Genomic DNA, 26,053 nt, shown 5'->3' on the forward strand with positions numbered 1-26,053 from the left:
CAAAGCTATGCTGTTCCTCTATTGTCAGGTTACAACTACCACAAGACTGTATTCTTCCTCTTTGGTTAATTAGCTTTGAAATGATAGAGAATGCACACATCCCACTATGAATCCCTGAGGCATATGCTGTCACTGTAGGCTTCCTCTGAACCATGAAACTAAACTAATAAGCCAGGTTAAGGGGTTCTAGGGCTCAATTCAATCCGTATTGCAGAAGTTCAGCACTATAGCATGCTTAAAATAACATTTCTGATTGAGATGGTGAATGCCGTCTCTGCGAACGCAGGAACATTGCCTTTAAATTAAATGTGTGCTATAGTGCTGAACTTCGGAGATACGGATTGAATCGAACGCCTAGTCTCACGTGGCCAGCCTTCCAAAATCCTGTCTTGTTGGAAGCCTGGGCTTAATAAGCTAAAGTGGTTCAAATACTAACATCTAAAATAATGTGAAGCTAGTGCTTTAAAAAATTGAGACAAACATCAAGTGTGATTTTAATGCTTACTTTATTGTAAAAACACAAGGTCTACATATAAAACATGAAATACACAGGCATGGAATATTAGTGCCGAACATGGCAAGCCTTGCGGAACTTCGGAAAAAATGTTAGTATGATTCAAACTAGTCATCGAGCAGCGGTCATCTTTACCGACAAAATATACATCAGGTTTGAGTGGATTGTTTTTCCTTGAATTGTTTTATTTTTATATTAGGGGGTTTTAACGTAATGTACTGAAGATACTTAGGGACTGGATTCAATCCGTATCGTAGAAGTAATCGGGGGAGGTCCACGTTATAGCTCGATTTATATTTAAAGGCGACGTTTTTTAAAGGATCAAATCCAGTTTCATGAAATATTTTACTCCATACTGAACGTCAAATCAACACTAAGATACTCACTAAGATGCACGCTTAACATTATCTGATTTGCTTTACATTTTATATAGTACTGTGTAAAATATTATATGGTGAATATTATCCCGCCTGGAATTAAGTGCTTTGAAAATATCTCATTAGCCTCAATGTTAATTCTGATTGACAGAATTATAAGTGTTTGTTGATTGCTTATCTATTTAGTTTTTTTTTTTTAAGTAACTTTCACCTTTGCTTTTTTGCTAATTTTTTTGTTGTTGATGCATAAAACATTTTTTTTTAGGGCTATATTCTATCAGATGCGCATTAGTCAACACCCGCATTAGAGCTGTCAAATCCACAAGCGGCTCCCGGCGTTATACCTAAAGCGGACATTGCCATTGGCTGCATGGAGACGCATTGAGAGAAATCCCATGTACCTTGTTTACAAGTTCGAACACTGGAATGTGAGATGTAATCTAAACGATTAGGCTGATAGAAGTTCTCATTATTTTGTTTAGTGATTTTCAATTTGAGCATCATTATTTCTATATAGCCTACACTTTCTCTTTCTGAACTTCTATCGCGAGTGAGACGGGTGTGGCTTCGTGAAATTGATCACAGGTGCGTTTGTTCACCGATTTGACAGCTCCAATGCAGTAACACCTGACGCTGCCAAAACGCAAGACACCGCTGGTTAACACTTAATCCGATTGAATCTAGGCCTTATTTTGATCAATTTTATTGGTAAAATGTCATAGCTCATATTTATCAATTTCATCACTAGGGAGTTTGAACAGGCTCTGAAAGCTAATACTGCTGATATCGTGGAGCTACAATATAATAACCTCTGGAATGTCTCTAAAGCACTTGAAACTATCTTTACAAATTTCCCGTGCACCAAGTTATCATTTCTATTGATGGCAATCCTTTAATATGTCGTGTTGAAAGATTAGAATCAGCACTTGTATAAAGACTATGGAATGTCTTAGGAGTAATGTCATGAATTAACCATAAAAGACAACCGGCAAAGTTCATCCATGAGTTGTAGTACATTCCAAATGACCTGAGTTCATTGGTTATTCAGGGGACCTGAAACAAGGCTATGTGGGGACACTGTGCTTTGTAGCTGGCTGTTTGGTCACTTTCAGATCGTCTTTCTTTAGCTTTTCGTCATGTGTTTACATAAACTGGATTGAGACCTGAAATAAGTGTAAACATTCATGAAAAATTGGAGCATTGTATTGTAACTGTAGGACATCCCAATAAGGTTTTTAATATAAACAGGCATGATATTTTATTTTATATTAAAAAGCTTATCCATGCTGTAATATTGGCTAGCAACACAGAACAGCTAAATAAGCTGGTTAGATAAACATTTTCAAAATTCAATAAAATATGTTTCTCTTGCCCATTGCTTAATTCCCTTATTTTTTTCTCAATTGCTTGAATTGATTTTGATAAAGCTGATTGCTAAAGAACAATACATGAAACAATCGAATCTACCCTCTGAATTGAAAACAAGTCTTTCTGGAGGATGTTGCCTGCCACACCTTTCAGAAGAGAAGGCTAGGTTAGTAAGGATAGGCCCTCCTTGCTGGCTAATGTTGCGTTAAAGAGCCATACTCAGCTAGCCTGGTTCCAGATCTGTTGTGCTGTTGTGCTACTTTTGCTACCTTCTATGGTCATTGCGACCATAGGAGTTAGCAAGACAGCTCAAACTGATCTGGGACCAGGCTAATGCTCATAAGCTGGACTGTACCTGAGAACTAGCTGGTAAGAAGGATGTGTGTAGTGGAGCAGGGATCTGTAGACAGGCCACCTGGGACCACTGCTGTGCTTGTCAGTTCACCTGTGTCTGTGTTAGTGTCTGGGCTCAGACTGTCTGTGCTGTTCTCTGTGCTTGTGTCGGTGCCTACGCCTGTGTCTGAGCTACTGACCATGTCTGTGCCTATAGACGAGCTCCAGTTAGTGGAGGCCAGAGTAGTGGAACTAGCGGGTGTCATGGCGTCCTCGGGCCATGTGCTGCTTCTTCCATGGAGACCAGGGCTGGGTGAGGTTGTGGTGAAGTGGGAGGAGCAGAGGAGTTTGACGGGACAGAAGGCGGAGCCCCTGGGGATGAAGTTCACCTTGTTTTTATCTGGGCATGAAAAAAGAGGGAAGCCTCTAGAGACACCAGACCTGGGGAGGAAAAGTGAGGGAGAATGTCTTCATCTTTTTATCATCACATACCAAAGTGTGTATATGAAACACCTACAGTGAGAATGTCCTACAGATGTAGGGTCTTAATTTGATCATTCCATTGCAGGAGAACTAAATGAAGATCCTACATCTGTACAGTAGCACAAGGACACTATCAGACCAATTTAAAAAATAAACAAGTTGAGAAGCATTCGAATTAGAAACACCCCTCAACGTAGTGAAGACGACTTACACCATCTCTTCAAACACTTTGACCCTCTCACACCCCTCCGGAGGCTCCCGTTTGAACATGTAGCTGTTGTTGGGTTTGGGAGAGGTGGCAAACTTGGGAAGGGGAGAGCCGCAGCCGCTGTCTGAAAACAGAATGAAACATGTAAGCAGGTCAGTGTGGTGATCTTATGTCCCTATAAAGGAACGTGTGTTAGAGATCTGTTGCCTGTAGAAGACAATGAGGCGATTCACATAATACGGCACAGTATTAATATAGCGTGAGCCATTTATCATTAACCAAATCCTGATCACTAGGCTCCTGAGCAGAGTATGAGCGTGGAGCAAGATTCCCCAAAGGCTGGAGCACTGGCCTTCTCGCCCGCTCCAATTGGCTCCAGTAGCGCTCACTTCACGAGCTCAGGGCATGCCCGCCCCTGCATGCATTTGTAGTCTACTTGTATGCTGCTACTAACCCCATGCTTCAGCTACTGTCATGGAGTTCACTAAATATTTTCATAAAAAACTGATAACACACAGGTTCTAAATCAAGGTGACTTACAAAGATGCGGACCAATAGCAAGAGAAGGAGTGCGGTGCTGTAGTGTCCACAACTAAATAGTCATTGTGGAATATGAAAAGACACTTATCCCAAAAGTATGATGGGTACTTACTACGTGCACATGCAAAAAAAAAAGGAATGAAGTGGGTAGATAACAAAGTTCATCATTGTAGAAAGTATTTCTAAACTAAAAATCAGATCTCTTAAACGTTTCGTTCATTTTTGTTCTATTATCTATACAATAGGCCATCATTGATTTTGGCCCAATAGGCCTGGCATATTCCCACATTCAAGGAGCTTTCCGTTTTGATTGGGTTATTTTGCCTAAAAACCTTGCGGCCTACCTATAAAAATAAATGTAAAAACAACTCTGCATCTCTGCCCAGCTTGGCAAGAGTGGCCAAAAGGGTGTTTAGCATCCCCAGTGGCTCTGCAAGTGTGGAGAGGATATTCTCCGCTGCCGGCCGGCTGGCTCTCCAGACACCATCGCATGAGTCTGAACCCACAGACTGGCCAAACTCGTGTTTCTAAAAATGAATTCAAAAGCACTAACAAGTCATTTTTCCTTTAATTGTATTTCATTCGAAGTAAGTCACAGCCTAAATGCACAATTTATAGACTATAATGACTTAATACAACAAAATGTTGTTTAAATGCTGCGCGCTTTATGTCCCTACCAGCCTATCGTGTCGAATTCGCAAATGCTTCACAACGTACTTCTTTGTAGGCTATAGCCTTGAAATAATATAGCCTAAATCATTCATTATTGTTCCTTCTTAGGCTCCCTGTCTGCCTCCTGACCTATTTAGAGTGTTTATATGCTGTTTAACATTCAAATCCATATGGTTTGGTTTCAACACTTAAAAACCCATTGGTAGGTCCAGTTATTCACAAAAATAGATGGGTGTTGGTTAAAATCTGATTTTAATGAACGGCGCGAATTTGGAACTGGAGTTTTTTCCCCGTGAGCGTAGAACGTTTTTTAGCAGAGCGGTTGGAAAGGACATGGAGCGGTGAGCGGGATTTCCAACCGCTCAACTACGCTCACATACTCTGCTCCTGAGACATGCAATGGCTGGAGACTGTTGAATGTGTGCCTTGATCTACAGTAATAGATCGTGCAAGCCAGAAAATACATCTGAATGGAGTACCTTTGTCAAGCTCTTCTGCAGAGCAGGGGCTGCCTTCTGGGGAGTGGGGGGGGTCAGGGGTGAAGGGCCAGGGGCTGGAACCGCCACTAGAGGGGGCCTGGGTGTCCGTGTCCCGTGTGTCACCGCCATTGCCGTAGCGATGAGGCTGAAAGGGGGCGCGGCGGCCGTCCAACACGTCCAAAGCCTGAGAGGTCAGAGGTGGAGATGGAGGGAAAGGATGAAGGGATGAGGGGAGTGCGAGAACCACAGCAGGGCACTATATAATTCACAGTTGTTATTGATCATCATACATAAGTCAATTCAATGCATTCAGTAAATTTCAGTATTATCACACTGCGTGTAAACTCCAGTATGTGTGGATGTACACTGCTCAAAAAAATAAAGGGAACACTTAAACAACACAATGTAACTCCAAGTCAATCACACTTCTGTGAAATCAAACTGTCCACTTAGGAAGCAACACTGATTGACAATACATTTCACATGCTGTTGTGCAAATGGAATAGACAAAAGGTGGAAATTATAGCCAATTAGCAAGACACCCCCCAAAACAGGAGTGATTCTGCAGGTGGTGAACACAGACCACTTCTCAGTTCCTATGCTTTCTGGCTGATGTTTTGGTCACTTTTGAATGCTGGCGGTGCTCTCACTCTAGTGGTAGCATGAGACGGAGTCTACAACCCACACAAGTGGCTCAGGTAATGCAGTTCATCCAGGATGGCACATCAATGCGAACTGTGGCAAAAAGGTTTGCTGTGTCTGTCAGCGTAGTGTCCAGAGCATGCAGGCTCTACCAGGAGACAGGCCAGTACATCAGGAGACGTGGAGGAGGCCGTAGGAGGGCAACAACCCAGCAGCAGCAGCAGGACCGGTACCTCCGCCTTAGTGCAAGGAGGTGCACTGCCAGAGCCCTGCAAAATGACCTCCAGCAGGCCACAAATGTGCATGTGTCAGCATATGGTCTCACAAGGGGTCTGAGGATCTCATCTCGGTACCTAATGGCAGTCAGGCTACCTCTGGCGAGCACATGGAGGGCTGTGCGGCCCCACAAAGAAATGCCACCCCACACCATGACTGACCCATCGCCAAACCGGTCATGCTGGAGGATGTTGCAGGCAGCAGAACGTTCTCCACGGCGTCTCCAGACTCTGTCACGTCTGTCACGTGCTCAGTGTGAACCTTCTTTCATCTGTGAAGAGCACAGGGCGCCAGTGGCGAATTTGCCAATCTTGGTGTTCTCTGGCAAATGCCAAACGTCCTGCACGGTGTTGGGCTGTAAGCACAACCCCCACCTGTGGACGTCGGGCCCTCATACCACCCTCATGGAGTCTGTTTCTGACCGTTTGAGCAGACACATGCACATTTGTGGCCTGCTGGAGGTAATTTTGCAGGGCGCTGGCAGTGCACCTCCTTGCACAAAGGCGGAGGTACCGGTCCTGCTGCTGGGTTGTTGCCCTCCTACGGCCTCCTCCACGTCTCCTGATGTACTGGCCTGTCTCCTGGTAGCTTCTGCATGCTCTGGACACTACGCTGACAGACACAGCAAACCTTTTTGCCACAGTTCGCATTGATGTGCCATCCTGGATGAACTGCATTACCTGAGCCACGTGTGAGTTGTAGACTCTGTCTCATGCTACCACTAGAGTGAGAGCACCGCCAGCATTCAAAAGTGACCAAAACATCAGCCAGAAAGCATAGGAACTGAGAAGTGGTCTGTGGTCACCACCTGCAGAATCACTCCTGTTTTGGGGGGTGTCTTGCTAATTGGCAATAATTTCCACCTTTTGTCTATTCCATTTGCACAACAGCATGTGAAATTTATTGTCAATCAGTGTTGCTTCCTAAGTGGACAGTTTGATTTCACAGAAGTGTGATTGACTTGGAGTTAGATTGTGTTGTTCAAGTGTTCCCTTTATTTTTTTGAGCAGTGTATTTGAATGACAAGCAGAAAAGCGAATACCAGAGCAGATGATAATGTATGATACTGTATGAAAATGTTCAGAGCCCTTCTGCTTGTGCTGTTGGGTACAGCTGATTCTGAGCAGAGGAAGGCTTGCTGTGCTGCAGGTCGTAAATATGTGTGTGTGTGTGTGTGTGTGTGTGTGTGTGTGTGTGTGTGTGTGTGTGTGTGTGTGTGTGTGTGTGTGTGTGTGTGTGTGTGTGTGTGTGTGTGTGTGTGTGTGTGTGTGTGTGTGTGTGTGTGTGTGTATGTGTGTGTGTGTGTGTGCCCACCTGTATTCCCTGCTTCCAGTCCTCTCTGATGAACACATTCTCCAGCTCGTGGTTGATGCCCTCCACACTGCTAGGCACTCTCGATATGAGGGACTTTGGCACTGGGATGTTCGACAGGGCTGTGGAAACCACCTTATTCTGGAAAACGTGGCAAACCAAGGGTCCAGTTATATTTTGTTAAGTGGTAGAAATGTTTTGTAGCTTTTCTATGATCACTTTAAACAGACATCTTGTCAATTGTATGCTCTCCCCAGTATTTCAGTGTATGGTATCGCTATAGAATGTGATTTATGTGAGGTTAAATTTCAAGTTAAATGACATTAAAGTGAGGTTAACAATAATATAGGCTAGATTGTGATCTACGACAGGTGAAAGTCATGCCATGTTAAAGTTAGTTTATGTTATTTTTCCCAGTGCTTTGTTTACAGTTGCTCAGTATCTGTTAATGAATGAACCACATACACAGAAAGTACTGGGAACTGGGCATGCCCAGACATGTCTCCTCCTATTCCTCTTTTTCATCTCGGTCTCTGGTCAGAATAGGGACTCATGAACTAGAGCTCTTTAAATCAAATATAACACTCCATAAAACACACATACATATATATGCAGACGTGCTCAAATTTGTTGGTACCCCTTCACAAAAAACGATGAATGCACAATTTTCTCTGAAATAACTTGAAACTGACAAAAGTAATTGGCGTCCACCATTGTTTATTCCATATTTAATAGAAATCAGACTTTGCTTCAGATTTTTTATTCAACATAATATTGTAAATAATAAAACAAATGAAAATGGCATGGACAAAAATGATGGGACATTTAACCTAATACAACCTTTAGAGGCAATCACTACAATCAAACGTTTTCTATAGCTCTCAATGAGACTTCTGCACACGTTAACGGGTAGTTTGGCCCACTCTTCCTGAGCAAACTGCTCCAGCTGTCTCAGGTTTGATGGGTGCCTTCTCCAGACTGCAAGTTTCAGCTCCATAGCTGTTCGATAGGATTCAGATCAGGAATCATAGAAGGCCACTTCAGAAAAGTCCAATGTTTTGTTCGTATCCATTCTTGGGTGCTTTTAGCTGTGTGTTTGGGGTCATTATCCTGTTGTAAGACACATGACCTGCGACTGAGACAGAGCTTTCTGACACTGGCCAGTACATTTCGCTCCAGAATGCCTTGGTAGTCTTGTGATGTCATTGTACCCTGCACAGATTCAAGGCACCCTGTGCCAGGCCCTGCAAAGCAGCCCCAAAACAGAACCAAGCCTCCATGTTTCACTGTAGGTTTGGTGTTCTTCTCTTTGAAAGCTTCACTTTTTCATCTGTGAACATAGAGCTGATGTGACTTACCAAAAAGCTCCAGTTTTGACTCATCTGTCCAAAGGACATTCTCCCAGAAGGATTGTGGCTTGTCACTATGTATTTTACCAAATTCCAATCTGGCTTTTTTATGTTTTTCTTTCAAAAGTGGAGTCCTCCTGGGTCTTCTTCCATGGAGCTCACTTTTGCTCAAAAAGCGACGGATGGTGCAATCAGAAACTGAAGTACCTTCACCTTAGAGTTCAGCTTGTATCTCTTTGGCAGTTATCCTTGGTTCTTTTTTTACCATTCGCACTCTCCTTCTGTTCAATCTGGGGTTGATTTTCCTCTTGCGGCCGCACCCAGGGAGGTTGGCTACAGTTCCATGGACCTTAAACTTCTTAATAATATTTGCAACTGTTGTCACAGGAACATCAAGCTGCTTGGAGATGGTCTAGTAGCATTTACCTTTACCATGCTTGTCTATTATTTTCTTTCTGATCTCCTCAGACAAATCTCTCCTTTGCTTTCTCCGGTCCATGTTCAGTGTGGTGCACACAATGATACCAAACAGCACATTGACTACCTTTCTCCATTTAAATAGGCAGAATGACTAATTACAAGATTGGAGACGTGTGATTCTAATTAAAGAATCAAATTTGTTTGAAATATAACTAATCCAATTATTTATTATCTTTTCTAAGGGGTACCAACAAATGTGTCCAGGCCATTTTAGAATATCTTTGTAGAATAAGCAATAATTAATCTCTTTTCACAGCTTCTTTGCTTTATTCTATGACATAACATAAGGCATGCAAGTATATATGATAAAATTGATTTTAATTTCATCACTTTTCAGGAGGAACTAAGCAATATTTCAATGAGTTGTAAGGGTGCAAACAAATTTGAACACATCTGTGTGTATATATATATATATACACACACAATATATATATATATATATATATATATATATATATATATATTGTATATAAACTCAGCAAAAAAAGAAAATGTCCTCTCACTGTCAACTGTGTTTATTTTCAGCAAACTTAACACGTGTAAATATTTGTATGAACATATCAAGATTCAACAACTGAGATTCTAAACTGAACAAGTTCCACAGACATGTGACTAACAGAAATGGAATAATGTGTCCCTGACCAAAGGGGGGTCAAAATCAAAAGTAACAGTCAGTATCCGGTGTGGCCACCAGCTGCATTAAGTATTGCAGTGCATCATCTCCTCATGGACTGCACCAGATTTGCCAGTTCTTGCTGTGAGATGTTACCCCACTCTTCCACCAAGGCACCTGCAAGTTCCCGGACATTTGGGGGGAATGGCCCTAGCCCTCACACTCCCGATTCAATAGGTCCCAGACGTGCTCAATGGGATTGAGATCCGGGCTCTTCGCTGGCCATGGCAAAACACTGACATTGCTGTCTTGTAGGAAATCACGCACAGAACGAGCAGTATGGCTGGTGGCATTGTCATGCTGGAGGGTCATATCAGGATGAGCCTGGAGGAACGGTACCACATGAGGGAGGAGGATGTCTTCCCTGTAACACACAGCGTTGAGATTGCCTGCAATGACAACAAGCTCAATCCAATAATTCTGTGACACACCACTCCAGACCATGACTGATCCTCCACCTCCAAATCGATCACGTTCCAGAGTACAGGCCTCGGTGTAACGCGCATTCCTTCGACGATAACCGTGAATGAGACAAAACCACAACTCGTCAGTGAATAGCACCTTTTGCCAGTCCTGTCTGATTCAGCAACTGTGGGTTTGTGCCAATAGGCAACATTGTTGCCGGTGATGTCTGGTGAGGACCTGCCTACAAGCCCTCAGTCCAGCCTCTCTCAGCCTATTGCGGACAGTCTGAGCACTGATGGAGGGATTGTGCGTTCCTGATGTAACTCGGGCAGTTGTTGTTGCCATCCTGTACCTGACTCGCAGGTGTGATGTTCAGATGTACCAATCCTGTGCAGGTGTTGTTACACGTGGTCTGCCACTGCGAAGATGATCAGCTGTTCCTCCTGTCTCCCCGTCTTAGGCGTCTCACAGTACGGACATTGCAATTTATTGCCCTGGCCACATCTGCAGTCCTCATGCCTCCTTGCAGCATGCCTAATGGCACGTTCACGCAGATGAGCAGGGAACCTGGACATCTTTCTTTTGGTGTTTTTCAGAGTCAGTAGAAAGGGCTCTTTAGTGTCCTAAGTTTTCATAACTGTGACCTTAATTACCTACCGTCTGTAAGCTGTTAGTGTCTTAACGACCGTTCCACAGGTGCATATTCATTAATTGTTATGATTGTGTATATATCTACACACACACACATACATATATATATATACAGTGGGGCAAAAAAGTATTTAGTCAGCCACCAATTGTGCAAGTTCTCCCACTTAAAAATATGAGAGGCCTGTAATTTTCATCATAGGTACACTTCAACTATGACAGACAAAATGAGAAAAACAATTCCAAAAAATCACATTGTAGGATTTTTTATGAATTTATTTGCAAATTATGGTGGAAAATAAGTATTTGGTCACCTACAAACAAGCAAGATTTCTGGCTCTCACAGACCTGTAACTTCTTCTTTAAGAGGCTCCTCTGTCCTCCACTCGTTACCTGTATTAATGGCACCTGTTTGAACTTGTTATCAGTATAAAAGACACCTGTCCACAACCTCAAACAGTCACACTCCAAACTCCACCATGGCCAAGACCAAAGAGCTGTCAAAGGACACCAGAATCAAAATTGTAGACCTGCACCAGGCTGGGAAGACTGAATCTGCAATAGGTAAGCAGCTTTGTTTGAAAAAAATCAACTGTGGGATCAATTATTAGGAAATGGAAGACGTATAAGACCACTGATAATCTCCCTCGATCTGGGGCTCCACGCAAGATCTCACCCCGTGGGGTCAAAATGATCACAAAAACAGTGAGCAAAAATCCCAGAACCACACGGGGGGACCTAGTGAATGACCTGCAGAGAGCTGGGACCAAAGTAACAAAGCCTACCATCAGTAACACACTACGCCGCCAGGGACTCAAATCCTGCAGTGCCAGACGTGTCCCCCTGCTTAAGCCAGTACATGTTCAGGCCCGTCTGAAGTTTGCTAGAGAGCATTTGGATGATCCAGAAGAAGATTGGGAGAATGTCATATGGTCAGATGACACCAAAATAGAACTTTTTGGTAAAAACTCAACTCGTCGTGTTTGGAGGACAAAGAATGCTGAGTTGCATCCAAAGAACACCATACCTACTGTGAAGCATGGGGGTGGAAACATCATGCTTTGGGGCTGTTTTTCTGCAAAGGGACCTGGACGACTGATCCGTGTAAAGAAAAGAATGAATGGGGCCATGTATCGTGAGATTTTGAGTGAAAACCTCCTTCCATCAGCAAGGGCATTGAAGATTAAATGTGGCTGGGTCTTTCAGCATGACAATGATCCCAAACACACCGCCCGGGCAACGAAGGAGTGGCTTCGTAAGAAGCATTTCAAGGTCCTGGAGTGGCCTAGCCAGTCTCCAGATCTCAACCCCATAGAAAATCTTTGGAGGGAGTTGAAAGTCCGTGTTGCCCAGCAACAGCCCCAAAACATCACTGCTCTAGAGGAGATCTGCATGGAGGAATGGGCTAAAATACCAGCAACAGTGTGTGAAAACCTTGTGAAGACTTACAGAAAACGTTTGACCTCTGTCATTGCCAACAAAGGGTATATGACAAAGTATTGAGAAACTTTTGTTATTGACCAAATACTTATTTTCCACCATAATTTGAAATAAATTCATAAAAAATCCTACAATGTGATTTTCTGGATTTTTCCCCCTCATTTTGTCTGTCATATTTGAAGTGTACCTAAGATGAAAATTACAGACCTCTCATCTTTTTAAGTGGGAGAACTTGCACAATTGGTGGCTGACTAAATACTTTTTGCCCCACTGTACGTGTGTATATATACGTGTGTGTGTGTGTATATATGTATATTGTTCAGGCATGTTTCCTGTCATATGAATGTGGTCAGACCACTTGTGTCTTGTGTTTATATATATATAAACATAAGTGATCTGAGCACATTCATATGACATGCCTGAACAATTGCTTGAATTGTGCTGCACAATTCTGCATTACAGCAAACCCACATTGTTGTTTTGGAAGGACATTTTGCCTGAAGCAGAAACAGCCTGGCACCCAGGCTACCAAAACCCTAGTCTATACATTTACAATCAAGCATTATCCATAATAAGTCCTCTATTTATTGAAGGTTGTACATGGTACGGTGACAATGCCACTGTGAATATAGCATTGGGGCAGATACCATACTAGTACCATGCCCTGTGATCTGGGTGGCAGACACAGGGAGGCAGCAATAAGGTATAACTCACCTGGGGATGGCAAGTGGTGCTAGTGTGTAGTCCCAGCTGTTGATCTCGGTCTTTGCTCTGCCGGCTGACCTGTTTACTGCGCTGGAGCTGCAGCCTGAGTTTAGCAATCTGCTGGAGAAAGACAAGGGGTTTACCTCAGGGAAAATGAATGGTTCTCAATGGACATTCAAGGTAGCCTTGAATGTACTGCATGTGCTGTGTAGCCAACACTTCTATTGTTTCATGCCATACATGGCAGAGAGGAGTTTGCTAAAGCACAAATAGACTGGACCACCAGGCTATATTTGAGGTATAATTCAATAGAATATGCCTTTAGAAAAGGTACAAAGCAATAAGTAAGGGATAATCATAGGTGAAGTCAAAGGGTTATTATGTTTCCGTACTGGTTATATAATCATAACATAATCAGCTCTATAATGCAGACTAAAGGCGAGGTCTTTTAATGCTGATCTTATAATCCTGGCTATACAGTACACAGAAAGAGTATGTCTACTCTATAGGATGCCCTTCCCTGCATGTCATCCATACAGGTTCCTATAGTACAGTACCATGTCATCCATGTAGGTTATTATAGAACAGTACCATGTCATACATACAGGTTATTATAGAACAGTACCATGTCATCCATATAGGTTATTATAGAACAGTACCAAGTCATCCATACAGGTTATTATAGAACAGTACCATGTCATCCATGTAGGTTATTATAGAACAGTACCATGTCATACATACAGGTCATTATAGAACAGTACCATGTCATCCATATAGGTTATTATAGAACAGTACCAAGTCATCCATACAGGTTATTATAGAACAGTACCATGTCATCCATATAGGTTATTATAGAACAGTACCAAGTCATACATACAGGTTATTATAGAACAGTACCATGTCATACATACAGGTTATTATAGAACAGTACCATGTCATCCATATAGGTTATTATAGAACAGTACCAAGTCATCCATATAGGTTATTATAGAACAGTACCAAGTCATCCATCCATAGAGGTTATTATAGAACAGTACCATGTCATCCATACAGGTTATTATAGAACAGTACCATGTCATCCATATAGGTTATTATAGAACAGTACCAAGTCATACATACAGGTTATTATAGAACAGTACCATGTCATACATACAGGTTATTATAGAACAGTACCATGTCATCCATATAGGTTATTATAGAACAGTACCAAGTCATCCATACAGGTTATTATAGAACAGTACCATGTCATCCATACAGGTTATTACAGTACAGTACCAAGTCATCCATACAGGTTACTATAGTACAGTACCATGTCTTCCATACAGGTTATTATAGAACAGTACCATGTCATCCATACAGGTTATTACAGTACAGTACCAAGTCATCCATATAGGTTATTATAGAACAGTACCATGTCATCCATACAGGTTATTATAGAACATTACCATGTCATCCATACAGGTTATTATAGAACAGTACCATGTCATCCATACAGGTTATTACAGTACAGTACCAAGTCATCCATATAGGTTATTATAGAACAGTACCATGTCATCCATACAGGTTATTATATCCTATAGTACAGTACCAAGTCATCCATATAGGTTATTATAGAACAGTACAAAGTCATCCATATAGGTTATTATAGTACAGTACCAAGTCATCCATACAGGTTATTATAGAACAGTACCATGTCATCCATATAGGTTATTATAGTACAGTACCAAGTCATCCATAGAGGTTATTATAGAACAGTAGCATGTCATACATAGAGGTTATTATAGAACAGTACAGTGTGGTTTGCCTGGATTGACTTGCTTTGAGAGTACATGATAGGAGTCAATAGTGACAAGGCAATGCATATGAGGTTTCTGAAGATGAGAAAGAACAGGGTAGTGTAAAGCTTAGTGTATTAAAGGGCTGGACCTCACAATATGACATTATCACGATACTTAGGACGATACTTAGGTGAGCGATCCGATATGTCTGCTGCAAACGGATAAGAGAAAGCCATGACAAAATTCGTTTTGGAGTTAAAAGTGCTCAAAACATGTTGGCTCACCATTTCAAACAATGAAAAAGATGAAGAACTAGCTATAGGATGATAAATACCAGAGTTTTGGGGCAGGTACACCTGACTAGCGCTAGCTAACGCTATCTTGTATTTTGTATTTTTTTAATCAATACTTCGAGTCAACAGTATCGATATAAAATCACCAAAAACAATGTTGCGATACTCTACTGCCTTGAAACTAAACTCTGGACCTTGAAGCCAGTTCCAATGTGTTTTTTTGTTCCCCTATAATCAAGGACTGATTTAGACCTGGGACATCAGATGGGTGCAATTCATTTTCAGGAAGAACAGAAAATCCAGACCTTGTAGGATAAGACTTTAATACACCTTCTTACTGTATTGATTCCCCCTCCCCCCCATCTCTACTGTATACTACCACTCACTGTTGGGTGGGAGGATTTGGCTATATATGACTGGGTCAGCTAAAATAATACATTTCATTGACAATATGTAAGACCATATGTCAAATCCAAATGTACCTATTGCTACTTTTATATGCTACAATGGGTGACTTAGATCAACTTAGATTATTAGTATCTTTAGAAACATGTACTATATGTTGCAATATGTTACTACATGTACATACAATAAAGTAGCATATAATCATAATCATGTCAAGAACAAAAAGAAACATCTCAACATAGTGAGAGAACATTCCATCCATTTAGTGTTTATCGCTCATCTAACAACAGGCCTATCTTATGTAAGTCAGTCCACTTCAAAAGCCTCAATACAGCTGTTTTGCTGTGTTGCTCTTGAGCAAAAGCCAGCAGACTGTAACACGCTTATATATGGGTTGTTTGCAGGAGGACTAGGCCTTTATGGAGTTAGATAAGGTTTATCCTTGTCACTAGAGTATCAACAGGGCCAAGCTGAGAGGGAAATGATATGGCTGTTACACCCTGCAGACAAGTTCAGTGCCTGCTCCCCCTCTCATAACAACCAGGCCCAACGAGATGCGACGGACTAGACTACAGAGGGAAAGGAAGGTTAAATAAAGACTGTGGTCTGGAAGAGCTAGAGAACTAATAGCTCAATGTGGTCTCCAACTAGCCACTAATTCAGCCAGGCTACGCGCAAGGAAACCGACCTTCAGGAGAACAATATTTAACTGAACCTCGTATCCTGACAAATAAAACACATTTCAAGTAATGGCCCTGACAAAAACTTGTTTTAAGTATAGTTGACTATGCACATACAGCGCAGATCCAATAATGTCAACAATACAACTCTCGCTGGATGTTTTGGGACAGACCAGCTATTCTGGTCTAACGTTTAACTCCTCAGAGAGTTATGGTGTTGACATTGGTTACAGTATTGGATTACAAATAATAGGATAGCGCTCCGTACAGTTGTTTTGGCTAGGGACATAGGTCATGCAGAGAGTGTGTAGGCTAGGCTATATATGCTAGGAAGGTTGAGTGTGGCACCTACCTCTTTCAGATGGTCTGCACTACCCCAGGAGGCTGACCGCTGGTGTGGGCTTCCCTGCTCCCCTCCAGCCTCCTCTATCCACAGACCAGGTGTCTGAATCACACACACACACACACACACACACACACACACACACACACATATATAAATATGCATACTCTAAGCAGCGGATAAACAAATACACCCACATCAGTCCCCATCATTTGTATGGAATTCAGGAAGACTGAGAGACAAGAGAGGTGGGTGACAGCAATCATCACCCCTGTGCCTTCGCCAGAGATGCACACATCTGGAAACAATCAAACGAGTCAAAAATTGTATTTGCGGGATAAAGATGGCTGCATCTCACCAGAAGCACAAAACAGTAATAACATGTGTGATAGCTACTACTTAAAGTTGTAGCCTTACCGTTTTAATGACAATCCAAATTAGGACAGACTGCCAAAGGCTACTTTGTGGTTGGTGACTGACATACTACATACTAACTACTAGCTGGTAAGTCTGTGGGAAATGGCTGCTCTTTCTCCACTACAGCGGATAAAGAAAAGTGCTCTAGTGTCTACAAGAATGCAACCTTTACATAAATAATGAAATGGTTAACTTATGTAAAACATATGCAAAGAAAGAGACAGGATGTTTCAAAAGCATGTATGCAACCATGATGCACTTCCCCTCGTTTATGCATATCAACAGTGACATTGGTCCTCCAAGGAGTCGTGGTGAAGCATCTTAAATGTCAATGTCCTCGTACTGCCTTACGTTTGACCCTTGTCGAAAAACAAAACATCCTCTATAACGCACAACGTTACACAAAAGAACCACTCTATGATATGTAATATGAAGAACACTAGTGAAGCATTATGGCTACTGGCACATCGCTCTTCAGAAAGGACAAACGGTTTAAACGGGTGCTTGTGCTCCAATAAAGAGGCCACTATGCTGGATGGCAGATGTGTTTTTGTACATGGCTATGGTATTGCTGTGGTGTTTGATGCTAGAGCCAAACATTGACGGCTGAATGAATAGTGAAAGGAATGTTTCCAATGCTAAGTGCTAACTGCAAAAAGTTATATTGAGATGTTTTAATTAATATGGGTATTATAACATTTTTGCCTAGTTCTCCGGTTCTACTAAAGCCTACCCTACAGCAAATAGTTAAACGGGTACAATAACATAGCAATGCTTACACCATAGGCTACTTATCTCCATCATCATTGTAATAACAAGTGAAATGTTTATTTTTTTATAACAAATGAAGTGTCTGCAACAGTGTAATGGCGCCGACAGAGATGGTCGCCTCGCTTCACGTTCTTAGGAAACTATGCAGTATTTTGTTTTTTTATGTATTAATTACTTACACTGTTAACCCAGGAAATCTTAAGTCTTATTACATACAGCCGGGAAGAACTATTGGACATAAGAGCAACGTCAACTTCCCAACATTACAACAAGGAATACAACTTTCCCAAAGTGGATCCTCTGTTTGGACCACCACCCAGGACAAAGGATTGGATCTCAGTAGGCGACCCAAAACAACAGCGCAACAGAAGGGGCAGATGGAGCGGCCTTCTGGTCAGGCTCTATAGACGGGCACGTCGCTCACCCCTCCCAAGTATACTACTCGCCAATGTCCTGTCTCTTGACAACAAGGTAGACGAAATTCGAGCAAGGGTTGCCTTCCAGAGAAACATCAGAGATTGTAACATTCTCTGTTTCACGGAAACATGGCTCACTCGGGATACGTTATCAGAGTCGGTACAACCACCCGGTTTCTTCACGCACCGCGCCGACAGAAACAAACATTTCTCAGGTAAGAAGAAGGGCGGGGGTGTATGCCTTATGATTAACGAGTCGTGGTGTGATCATAACAACATACAGGAACTCAAGTCCTTTTGTTTACCTGACCTAGAATTCCTTATGATCAAATGCCGACCGCATTATCTACCAAGAGAATTCTCTTCGATTATAATCACAGCCGTGTATATCCCCCCCCCCCCACACCAAACCTTGACGGCCCTGAAAGAACTTCATTGGACTTCACGTAAACTGGAAACCACATATCCCGAGGCTGCATTTATTGTAGCTGGGGATTTTAACACTCCAATTTGCTTACCGCCCCAATGGGTCCACATACGACGCAATCACACTGCACACTACCCTAAACCATCTGGACAAGAGGAATACCTATGTAAGAATGCTGTTCATCGATTACAGCTCAGCATTAGGCAGGAGGTAGCCTAGTGGTTAGAGCATTGGAATCCCCAAGCTGACAAGGTAAAAATATGTCGTTCTGCCCATGAACAAGGCAGTTAACCCACTTTTCCTAGGCCGTCATTGAAAATAAGAATGTGTTCTTAACTTACTTGCCTAGTTAAATAAAGGTAAAATTAAAAAAAATGTAACACCATAGTACCCTCCAAACTCGTCATTAAGCTTGAGACCCTGGGTCTCGACCCCGCCCTGTGCAACTGGGTCCTGGACTTTCTGATGGGCTGCCCCCAGGTAGTGAGTGTAGGAAACAACATCTCCACCCCGCTGATCCTCAACACTGGGGCCCCACAAGGGTGCATCCTCAGCCCTCTCCTGTACTCCCTGTTCACCCATGACTGCGTGGCCATGCACGCCTCCAACTCAATCATCAAGTTTGCAGACGACACTACAGTGGTAGGCTTGATTACCAACAACGACGAGACGGCCTACAGGGAAGAGGTGAGGGCCCTCGGAATGTGGTGTCAGGTAAATATCATCAACAAAACAAAGGAGATGATCGTGGACTTCAGGAAACAGCAGAGGGAGCACCCCCCTATCCACATCGACGGGACAGTAGTGGAAAGTTATAAGTTCCTAGGTGTACACATCACAGACAAACTGAAACGGTCCACCCACACAGACAGCGTGGTGGAGAAGGCGCAACAGCGCCTCTTCAACCTCAGGAGGCTGAAGAAATTTGGCTTGTCACCAAAAACACTCACAAAGGACACCTATACCACCCGATGTCACAGGAAGGCCAAAAAGATCATCAAGGACAACAACCACCCGAGCTACTGCCTGTTCACCCTGCTATCATCCAGAAGGTGAGGTCAGTACAGGTGCATCAAACCAGGGACCGAGAGACTAAAAAACAGCTTCTATCTCAAGGCCATCAATCAGACTGTTAAACAGCCATCACTAACATTGAGTGGCTGCTGCCAACATACTGACTCAAATCTCTAGCCACTTTAATAATTAAAAATTGGATGTAATAAATGTATCACTAGTCACTTTAAACTATGCCACTTTATATAATGTTTGCATACCCTACATTACTCATCTCATATGTATATACTGTACTCTATACCATCTACTGCATCTTGCCTATGCCGCACGGCCATCGCTCATCCATATATTTATATGTACATATTCTTATTCATTCCTTTACACTTGTGTGTATAAGGTAGTTGTTGTGAAATGGTTAGATTACTTGCTCGATATTACTGCACGGTCGGAACTAGAAGCACAAGCATTTCGCTACACTCGCATTAACATCTGCTAACCATGTGTATGTGACCAATAACATTTGATTTGATTTGTTCACAGAGCTCCCAGCTATGTTTACCTCAAGGCTCTTTCATCGACTTAGTTGTTGCACTTCCCGGTCTGCCTTGTGTGTTTTGTGGGGTTGTGTGCCAGGTGTCGTGCCAGATAATACTCTGGTAATTTACTTTCACAGTCTACAGCCCATGTTAAATGATTCTCACCCCACTTAAAATCCTGTTTGATTTCCCAGCAGGGATACTGAACGTCAATGGATTTACAATGGCATTCAAGTTGGTCTGTTTAGTTTACATGCTGAGGCAAGAGTATAGAATGCCACTGCTATCATTTGGTCTGATTTGAGTTGATGAGGGCATTACGTTCTGGTTCTGTGACCTTGTTGGTCTTCTCATCTACAGCCATCTTACAGTATGCACGTCTAAAACATGAGGAACATTTTCGAGAATAGATAAATATCTTTGACTAAACGCTTATTATGGATTCCAGCTGCTTGAAAAACATGGAAAGAGTTGTAATGCATAACTGCTCACTTTAGACAACTCATAAGTAAAACATGCTGAGTTGATTGTCATCGATAATAGACCGTCCACATCCTGCCTGTGTAACACAATTCTAAAAACGAAGATTAAGTCAGTCTTTAGTCTGGTGTGTGTGTATATGTGTGCGCACACACACACCAGACTAAATCATTGCACTCTGTCTGTGTACCCGTGTATGTGTGCCTGTGGGTATGCCTGTGTGTGTGTGTGTGTGTGTGTGTGTGTAATCTTCATACAGACATTCTCTGTGTTCTGTAACCACAGGGTCTAGAGCAGACAGATCTATCCCGGAACAGTGATTAGCATATGTATGGCCCTCCGCTCCTCACTCCCACACAAAGGCAGACGGGCCAGCCACGAGGGCCAGGTGGTAAGCAGTGGGATTCCTCTCCTAGCCCCAACCATCGCCTGAGGGACAGGTGCAAACAACTTCACCTCCACAGAGAGCTACATTACAGCTCTGAAAAGAGCCTGTCTCTAGATTGTGTGCTACAACAAAGACTTTTTGTCCCAGGTTTTTTGCTGATGCAGTTTTACAGGCGATTTGGGGTATTGGGAGATCTTGTTAACAGGAAGTAGATAGTCTGTGACTGTACTTGGGGAGTTTGTGCTTTTCCTAATCGAAGTGGTTTAAGTGAAGCAGTCCACACCATCATTAGGGGAACATTGATTCTATATGTAGCTACTTGAACCTGGAGGCCCACTCCCATACCGAAGACTAAACAAAGAGCCCCAAGGTGAATGAAGGGTTAAAGGATGAAGCCATGTAAATGAGGCTGGGCGGCGCTCATTCAGCCACATGAAAGGATTCTATTAGGATGGACAGCGCGGCCATGGTCAATGGCCCTGCAATCATCATACATATTCAATATGGGTTCATAACCACAAAAATCTGCCCATTCTCAAACTGCATTGAACGATCAATCACATTGACCAGAATAGTCAGTGCTGACGTGTGGGCTGCTACCCAGGAAAATTGTAGTCAAAATAAACCCAGTATGTGTTTTTCTGAATATACATTTTATTTAGAAAACATATGCTTTTAAAGAAATGATTATGATGTGCATCATTAGCTTTTAGGGGTCCTTTGGCCTACAGTTACCTGTGTGGCTTTGTCTTTCATGCAGGAAGGGTAGGGTCCGTGGGAGTCACGAGGCCACTGGCCTGTGAGGTACGGCCCCATAATGGCGTCCAGGGAAGATGTCCGCCGGATAGCACTGGAGCTACGCACCTGCAGTTTGGACCTCTCTCCTACAGGAGCGAGGGGAGAGCAAGGGTCAGGATAGGACACACCCACACTGTCATACTGAACAATTGGCCCGGAACGTCTTGTTGTTTTCCATAAACGGCTCTATTGCTAACCTTATTGACTATCAGTGCTCTACAGTGATATATACTAGGCCTAACTAATCTGGCTGTGTTGAAGCTCGGTCTGATGTCATGGGAGCTGCCTTCTCTCAGCCAAAGTAGTTAAACACACACCACCCACATAAGAACTCATAAACAACCACACCATAATTAACATCAATATGGCCTGCATTCACTCAACATTCCTCCTGCAGTAACTCACAATAAAGACCCAAACACAGAAATGCCCTGTTTTTCTAAAGCAGGGAGACATGAAGGAGGAAATGGGTGAAAGCATAGGCTAGTAAGCAGTATTATGCTTTGTGATTGTTGAAAGTCAATGAGAGCTCCTTGCTTTCCATATCAAAGAGCTCCTGAGGGGTGAAGCAGGTGACCAGGGTACACATTCTTCATTCAATCTTTTCCTTGTCTAAGTGCATATGCAGTGTTCGTTTCCGATACCACTACACACCACCTAGGCTCTAAAGCCTAGATGATCAGCCAAGTCTGAGCATATCAACCAAAATATGTTGGCTAAGAAAGTAAACCCAATGACCTAGGGTAAAATATCTGAGGAAAGGGGAGTGGATTTCCATCAATATTGTTCTAGCCAAAGTTCTCCAAACACAGCATGCAAATTTTGCCCAAGCGATTTTCCACTGTCTCTCCACTTTGCTAAATTTAGGCTCTCAAGAGCAAAATAAAGTCAGATAATTTCCTGGCTTTTAGTATGCATACTCTCACTATTTTCTAATCAACCTTTTCAAAAAATAGTGAACTTTCTACCAAAGTTGACAGATTTTTGGCTGGGTTCTAGGTTTAACAACAAGCTTGTTTTCCAATTTACTCTTACTCTGCAGTTTGGGGACGTGTGACAATGAGGCAGGCCATTTCAGCACAGCTGGCACTTTGACAGGGAGGGGGAGTTTCTTTGTTGAGACCATTGGGAAGGCCTGGTGTGGGGCTGATGTCATAGTGTGAACCTAAAGATCATGTGGTGGAATGTCACCCTTTTCCATGGCCTTCACCCTGGCCCGTAGTTCTTGCGACCCTTCCCCCACCACCTAGCTCAGATGAGATGAGTGATGCGAATGAACACGATGACTGACTGAAATGAAGATGCCAACTAGTTAACTTCTCCAATGTTCCAATCACAAAGCTGCATGGCTGACAAGGACACAATGTATTGTCCACTTTAATGTTTAACCTTAATTTGTCAGATGCCTCGAAGGATAAAACCACAAATTCACCACAAATTCCCTCCAGTGTGTTTTCTGCAAATAGCCTACAATTCTGAGGAAACGGTCAAATAAAAATAGCTCCATATTTCCGTTTGACAATGAAAGATACAATACATTTACACTACCGTTCAAAAGTTTGGGGTCACTTAGAAATGTCCTTGGTTTTGAAAGAAAAGCACATGTTTTGTCCATTTAGATAACATCAAATTGATCAGAAATACAGTGTAGACATTGTCAATGTTGTAATTGACTATTGCAGCTGGAAACGGATGATTTTGAATGGAATATCTACATAGGCGAACAGAGGCCCATTATCAGCAACCATCACTCCTGTTTTCCAATGGCACGTTGTGTTAGCTTATCCAAATGTATCATTTTAAAAGGCTAATTGATCATTAGAAAACCCTTTTGCAATTATGTTAGCACAGCTAAAAACTGTTGTTCTGATTAAAGAAGCAATACAACTGGCCTTCTTTAGACTAGTTGAGTATCTGGAGCATCAGCATTTGTGGGTTCGATTACAGGCTCAAAATGGCCTGAAGCAAAGAACTTTCTTTTGAAACTCGTCAGTCTATTCTTGTTCTGAGAAATGAAGGCTATTCCATGCGAGAAATTGACAAGAAACTGAAGATCTCGTACAACGCTGTGTACTATTCCCGTCACAGAACAGCACAAACTGGCTCTAACCAGAATAGAAAGAGGAGCGGGAGGCCCCGGTGCACAACTGAGCAAGAGGACAAGTACATTAGAGTGTCTAGTTTGAGAAACAGATGCCTCACAAGTCCTCAACTGGCAGCTTCATTAAATAGTACCCACAAAACACCAGTCTCAACGTCAACAATGAAGAGGCGACTCCGGGATGCTGGCCTTCTAGGAAGAGTTGCAAAGAAAAAGCCATATCTCAGACTAGCCAATAAAAATTAAATATTAAAACGGACAAAAGAACAGACACTGGACAGAGGAACTCTGCCTAGAAGGCCAGCATCCCGCGGCAACATCCTGCGGCAACATCAATATTTGGCAGGAGAGCCTGTCTCAGATACAGGATTTAGAGTGGTCTAGTCTTCCATCTCCCCCTTCAGTCCACCCTCCATCTCCTTATCACCTGAAAGGAACAACGGCTCAGGCTGAACCAATAGACATGAAATGTCACACCACTCACTTCCATTCTCCATAACATAGGGCTCACAATATGTTCCCGATGTGTACAATACAGTACAGTTGAAAGAGAGTAGGTCATACACCTGTAACCTGACTGTTTGTTCAACAACGATTCTCAGGGTCTACGGCCCCTTTACAACCCTTCAGCATGTCTTGCTGCCAATGCTCTCCTCCACTTTTCTATCAATAGTCCAGAAGCAGCAGGCGTGTAAGAGGAGAGGACACTATAAGCTTCCTTATTAGTGATGTGATGTACTGTAGTAGGCCTTCATATGGGCCTACTTCCCCTTTTGTGTAACTCTGGGGCCATATATTCAATCAAAACCCAATATGCGAGTGAGTTTGTTAACAAATTATTGATTATATGAATCCTAAATCAGAAAAAAGCCAAATCATGTGTTTGACTTACCTTAGAAACCTAGGGCCCTTTTCCATGTCAAGGTGACTGAATAGGGCCCAGTCAGTCTCATTAATCCATCAATATTTAAAAAATGTATTAGGCTATAAAATGCATAGCAAACACTGTATTACAGGAATACAAAAGGCCTGCAATCTATTGACCATCACCAAGAGCAAGCAAAATGGTGCATTTATCCTGAATACATCTATATTGTAGCATGTGGTAGCTGGGTAATATAAAAATATTTTACCTCTACAAACGGGTGAGTTTGGACTCCGGTCAGGTGAGTGCGATACCCTATTTTCAGGAGATAGTCTCTGTCTCGTGGCGCCAGTGCAATTTACTCCAAGATTCAGTGTCGCACTTGGGGGAGATGACCCGCGGCTATTTGTCGGTCCATTGTTGCCTCCAACCGAGAGAGGCAGAGAGCGTGTCGGGCTGCTCTGGCCCCCGCGTAGGAGCTGGTAGGGCACGGTAGCACGGATGGGGTGCAAACGGCAGCTGTTGGATAAACTGGGGGACCCTGCATTGCTACGTCTGACTGTGGACTGTTGTTGAAGCGAGTTGGTGGGAACTGACATTCTGCTGCTTCGTATCACTTTCAGGGAAAAAATCGCCAAGATATCCGCTTCTGGAAAACAGAGGATAAACTTCCTTTAATTTTAGCTTGTATGCTGCTCGAGCTCATTTTGCAGCAATCTCGCAGTTATCTTGCATCTTGAAAAGGCGAATTCTACTGCAATAACTTACCTGAAGAACACTAAAACAAGTCTTCTTTGTGCATGTTTGTCGATAACTTTAAATATGTTGTTTTACAAACTTAATTTATACAGTTAGCTAAACATATTCCCTAATCTTTGGCGCTTCTCTACCGTCCCCATGTCCACTGTAAATGTCAGTTGTATCCGCAAGACTACTGGCTGATAAACCTGGGCGGGCTGCACTCTTTAATTCTGATCCTGTGGTTGGACAGCTAAATTATACAGTAACATTAGTCATTGGTCCAATGATGTCTATCGACTGTACTTCCAGCCAATAACGTCATCGATGTATTGTAAGGATTGGACAAATTTTTCTCAAAACCTTCGTTTTAAAAATGAACTTTACAATATTTGTGTAATTACCTGTACAATTAAATACATAATGTGTGATGTAATGACATTAATTCATATGGACGAAATGTCAGACAAACCTGACTCTAGGACAAAGACACGATTTGATGAAATATGATCCTCACAGTTTTGAAACAAAATGTGCAGTCTCTATAGGTTTTATGAGGACTTGTGAGTTTACCCCCTAGATATTTACTGGAGTCATTGTGTATTTTATTTCCTTTATACAAATGTAAATATGAGAAAAAACGGTAACAGTTGCATCATACATGATAGAGCATACATTTCCACCAAAGATTGAAGCAATT

At 42.5% G+C, this 26,053-nt stretch overlaps 1 protein-coding gene across 3 annotated transcripts; it reads right to left on the reverse strand.

Annotated features, from left to right (window-relative positions):
• Nucleotides 1-489: 489 nt before the first annotated feature.
• On the reverse strand, nucleotides 490-25,556 carry LOC129857466 (glucocorticoid-induced transcript 1 protein-like). 3 transcript variants are annotated; one of them, XM_055925741.1, is made up of 9 exons: nucleotides 25,384-25,556; nucleotides 24,884-25,264; nucleotides 21,587-21,735; nucleotides 16,412-16,504; nucleotides 12,913-13,020; nucleotides 7,207-7,344; nucleotides 4,975-5,158; nucleotides 3,287-3,407; nucleotides 490-3,033 (listed from the first exon to the last, which is right to left on the reverse strand). In XM_055925741.1, the coding sequence occupies exons 2-9, from the start codon at nucleotides 25,212-25,214 to the stop codon at nucleotides 2,622-2,624; spliced, it is 1,536 nt and encodes a 511-aa protein (XP_055781716.1). In that variant the 5' UTR covers nucleotides 25,215-25,264; nucleotides 25,384-25,556; the 3' UTR covers nucleotides 490-2,621. The 3 variants fall into 3 exon arrangements, with proteins under 3 accessions (XP_055781716.1, XP_055781712.1, XP_055781715.1); XM_055925737.1 differs by having other exon boundaries at nucleotides 12,913-13,023; XM_055925740.1 differs by lacking the exon at nucleotides 25,384-25,556 and having other exon boundaries at nucleotides 12,913-13,023; nucleotides 24,884-25,377.
• Nucleotides 25,557-26,053: the final 497 nt, after the last annotated feature.

The sequence above is a fragment of the Salvelinus fontinalis genome, chromosome 6 (genome assembly GCF_029448725.1).
Source record: "Salvelinus fontinalis isolate EN_2023a chromosome 6, ASM2944872v1, whole genome shotgun sequence".
NCBI classification, from domain to species: Eukaryota; Metazoa; Chordata; class Actinopteri; order Salmoniformes; family Salmonidae; genus Salvelinus; species Salvelinus fontinalis.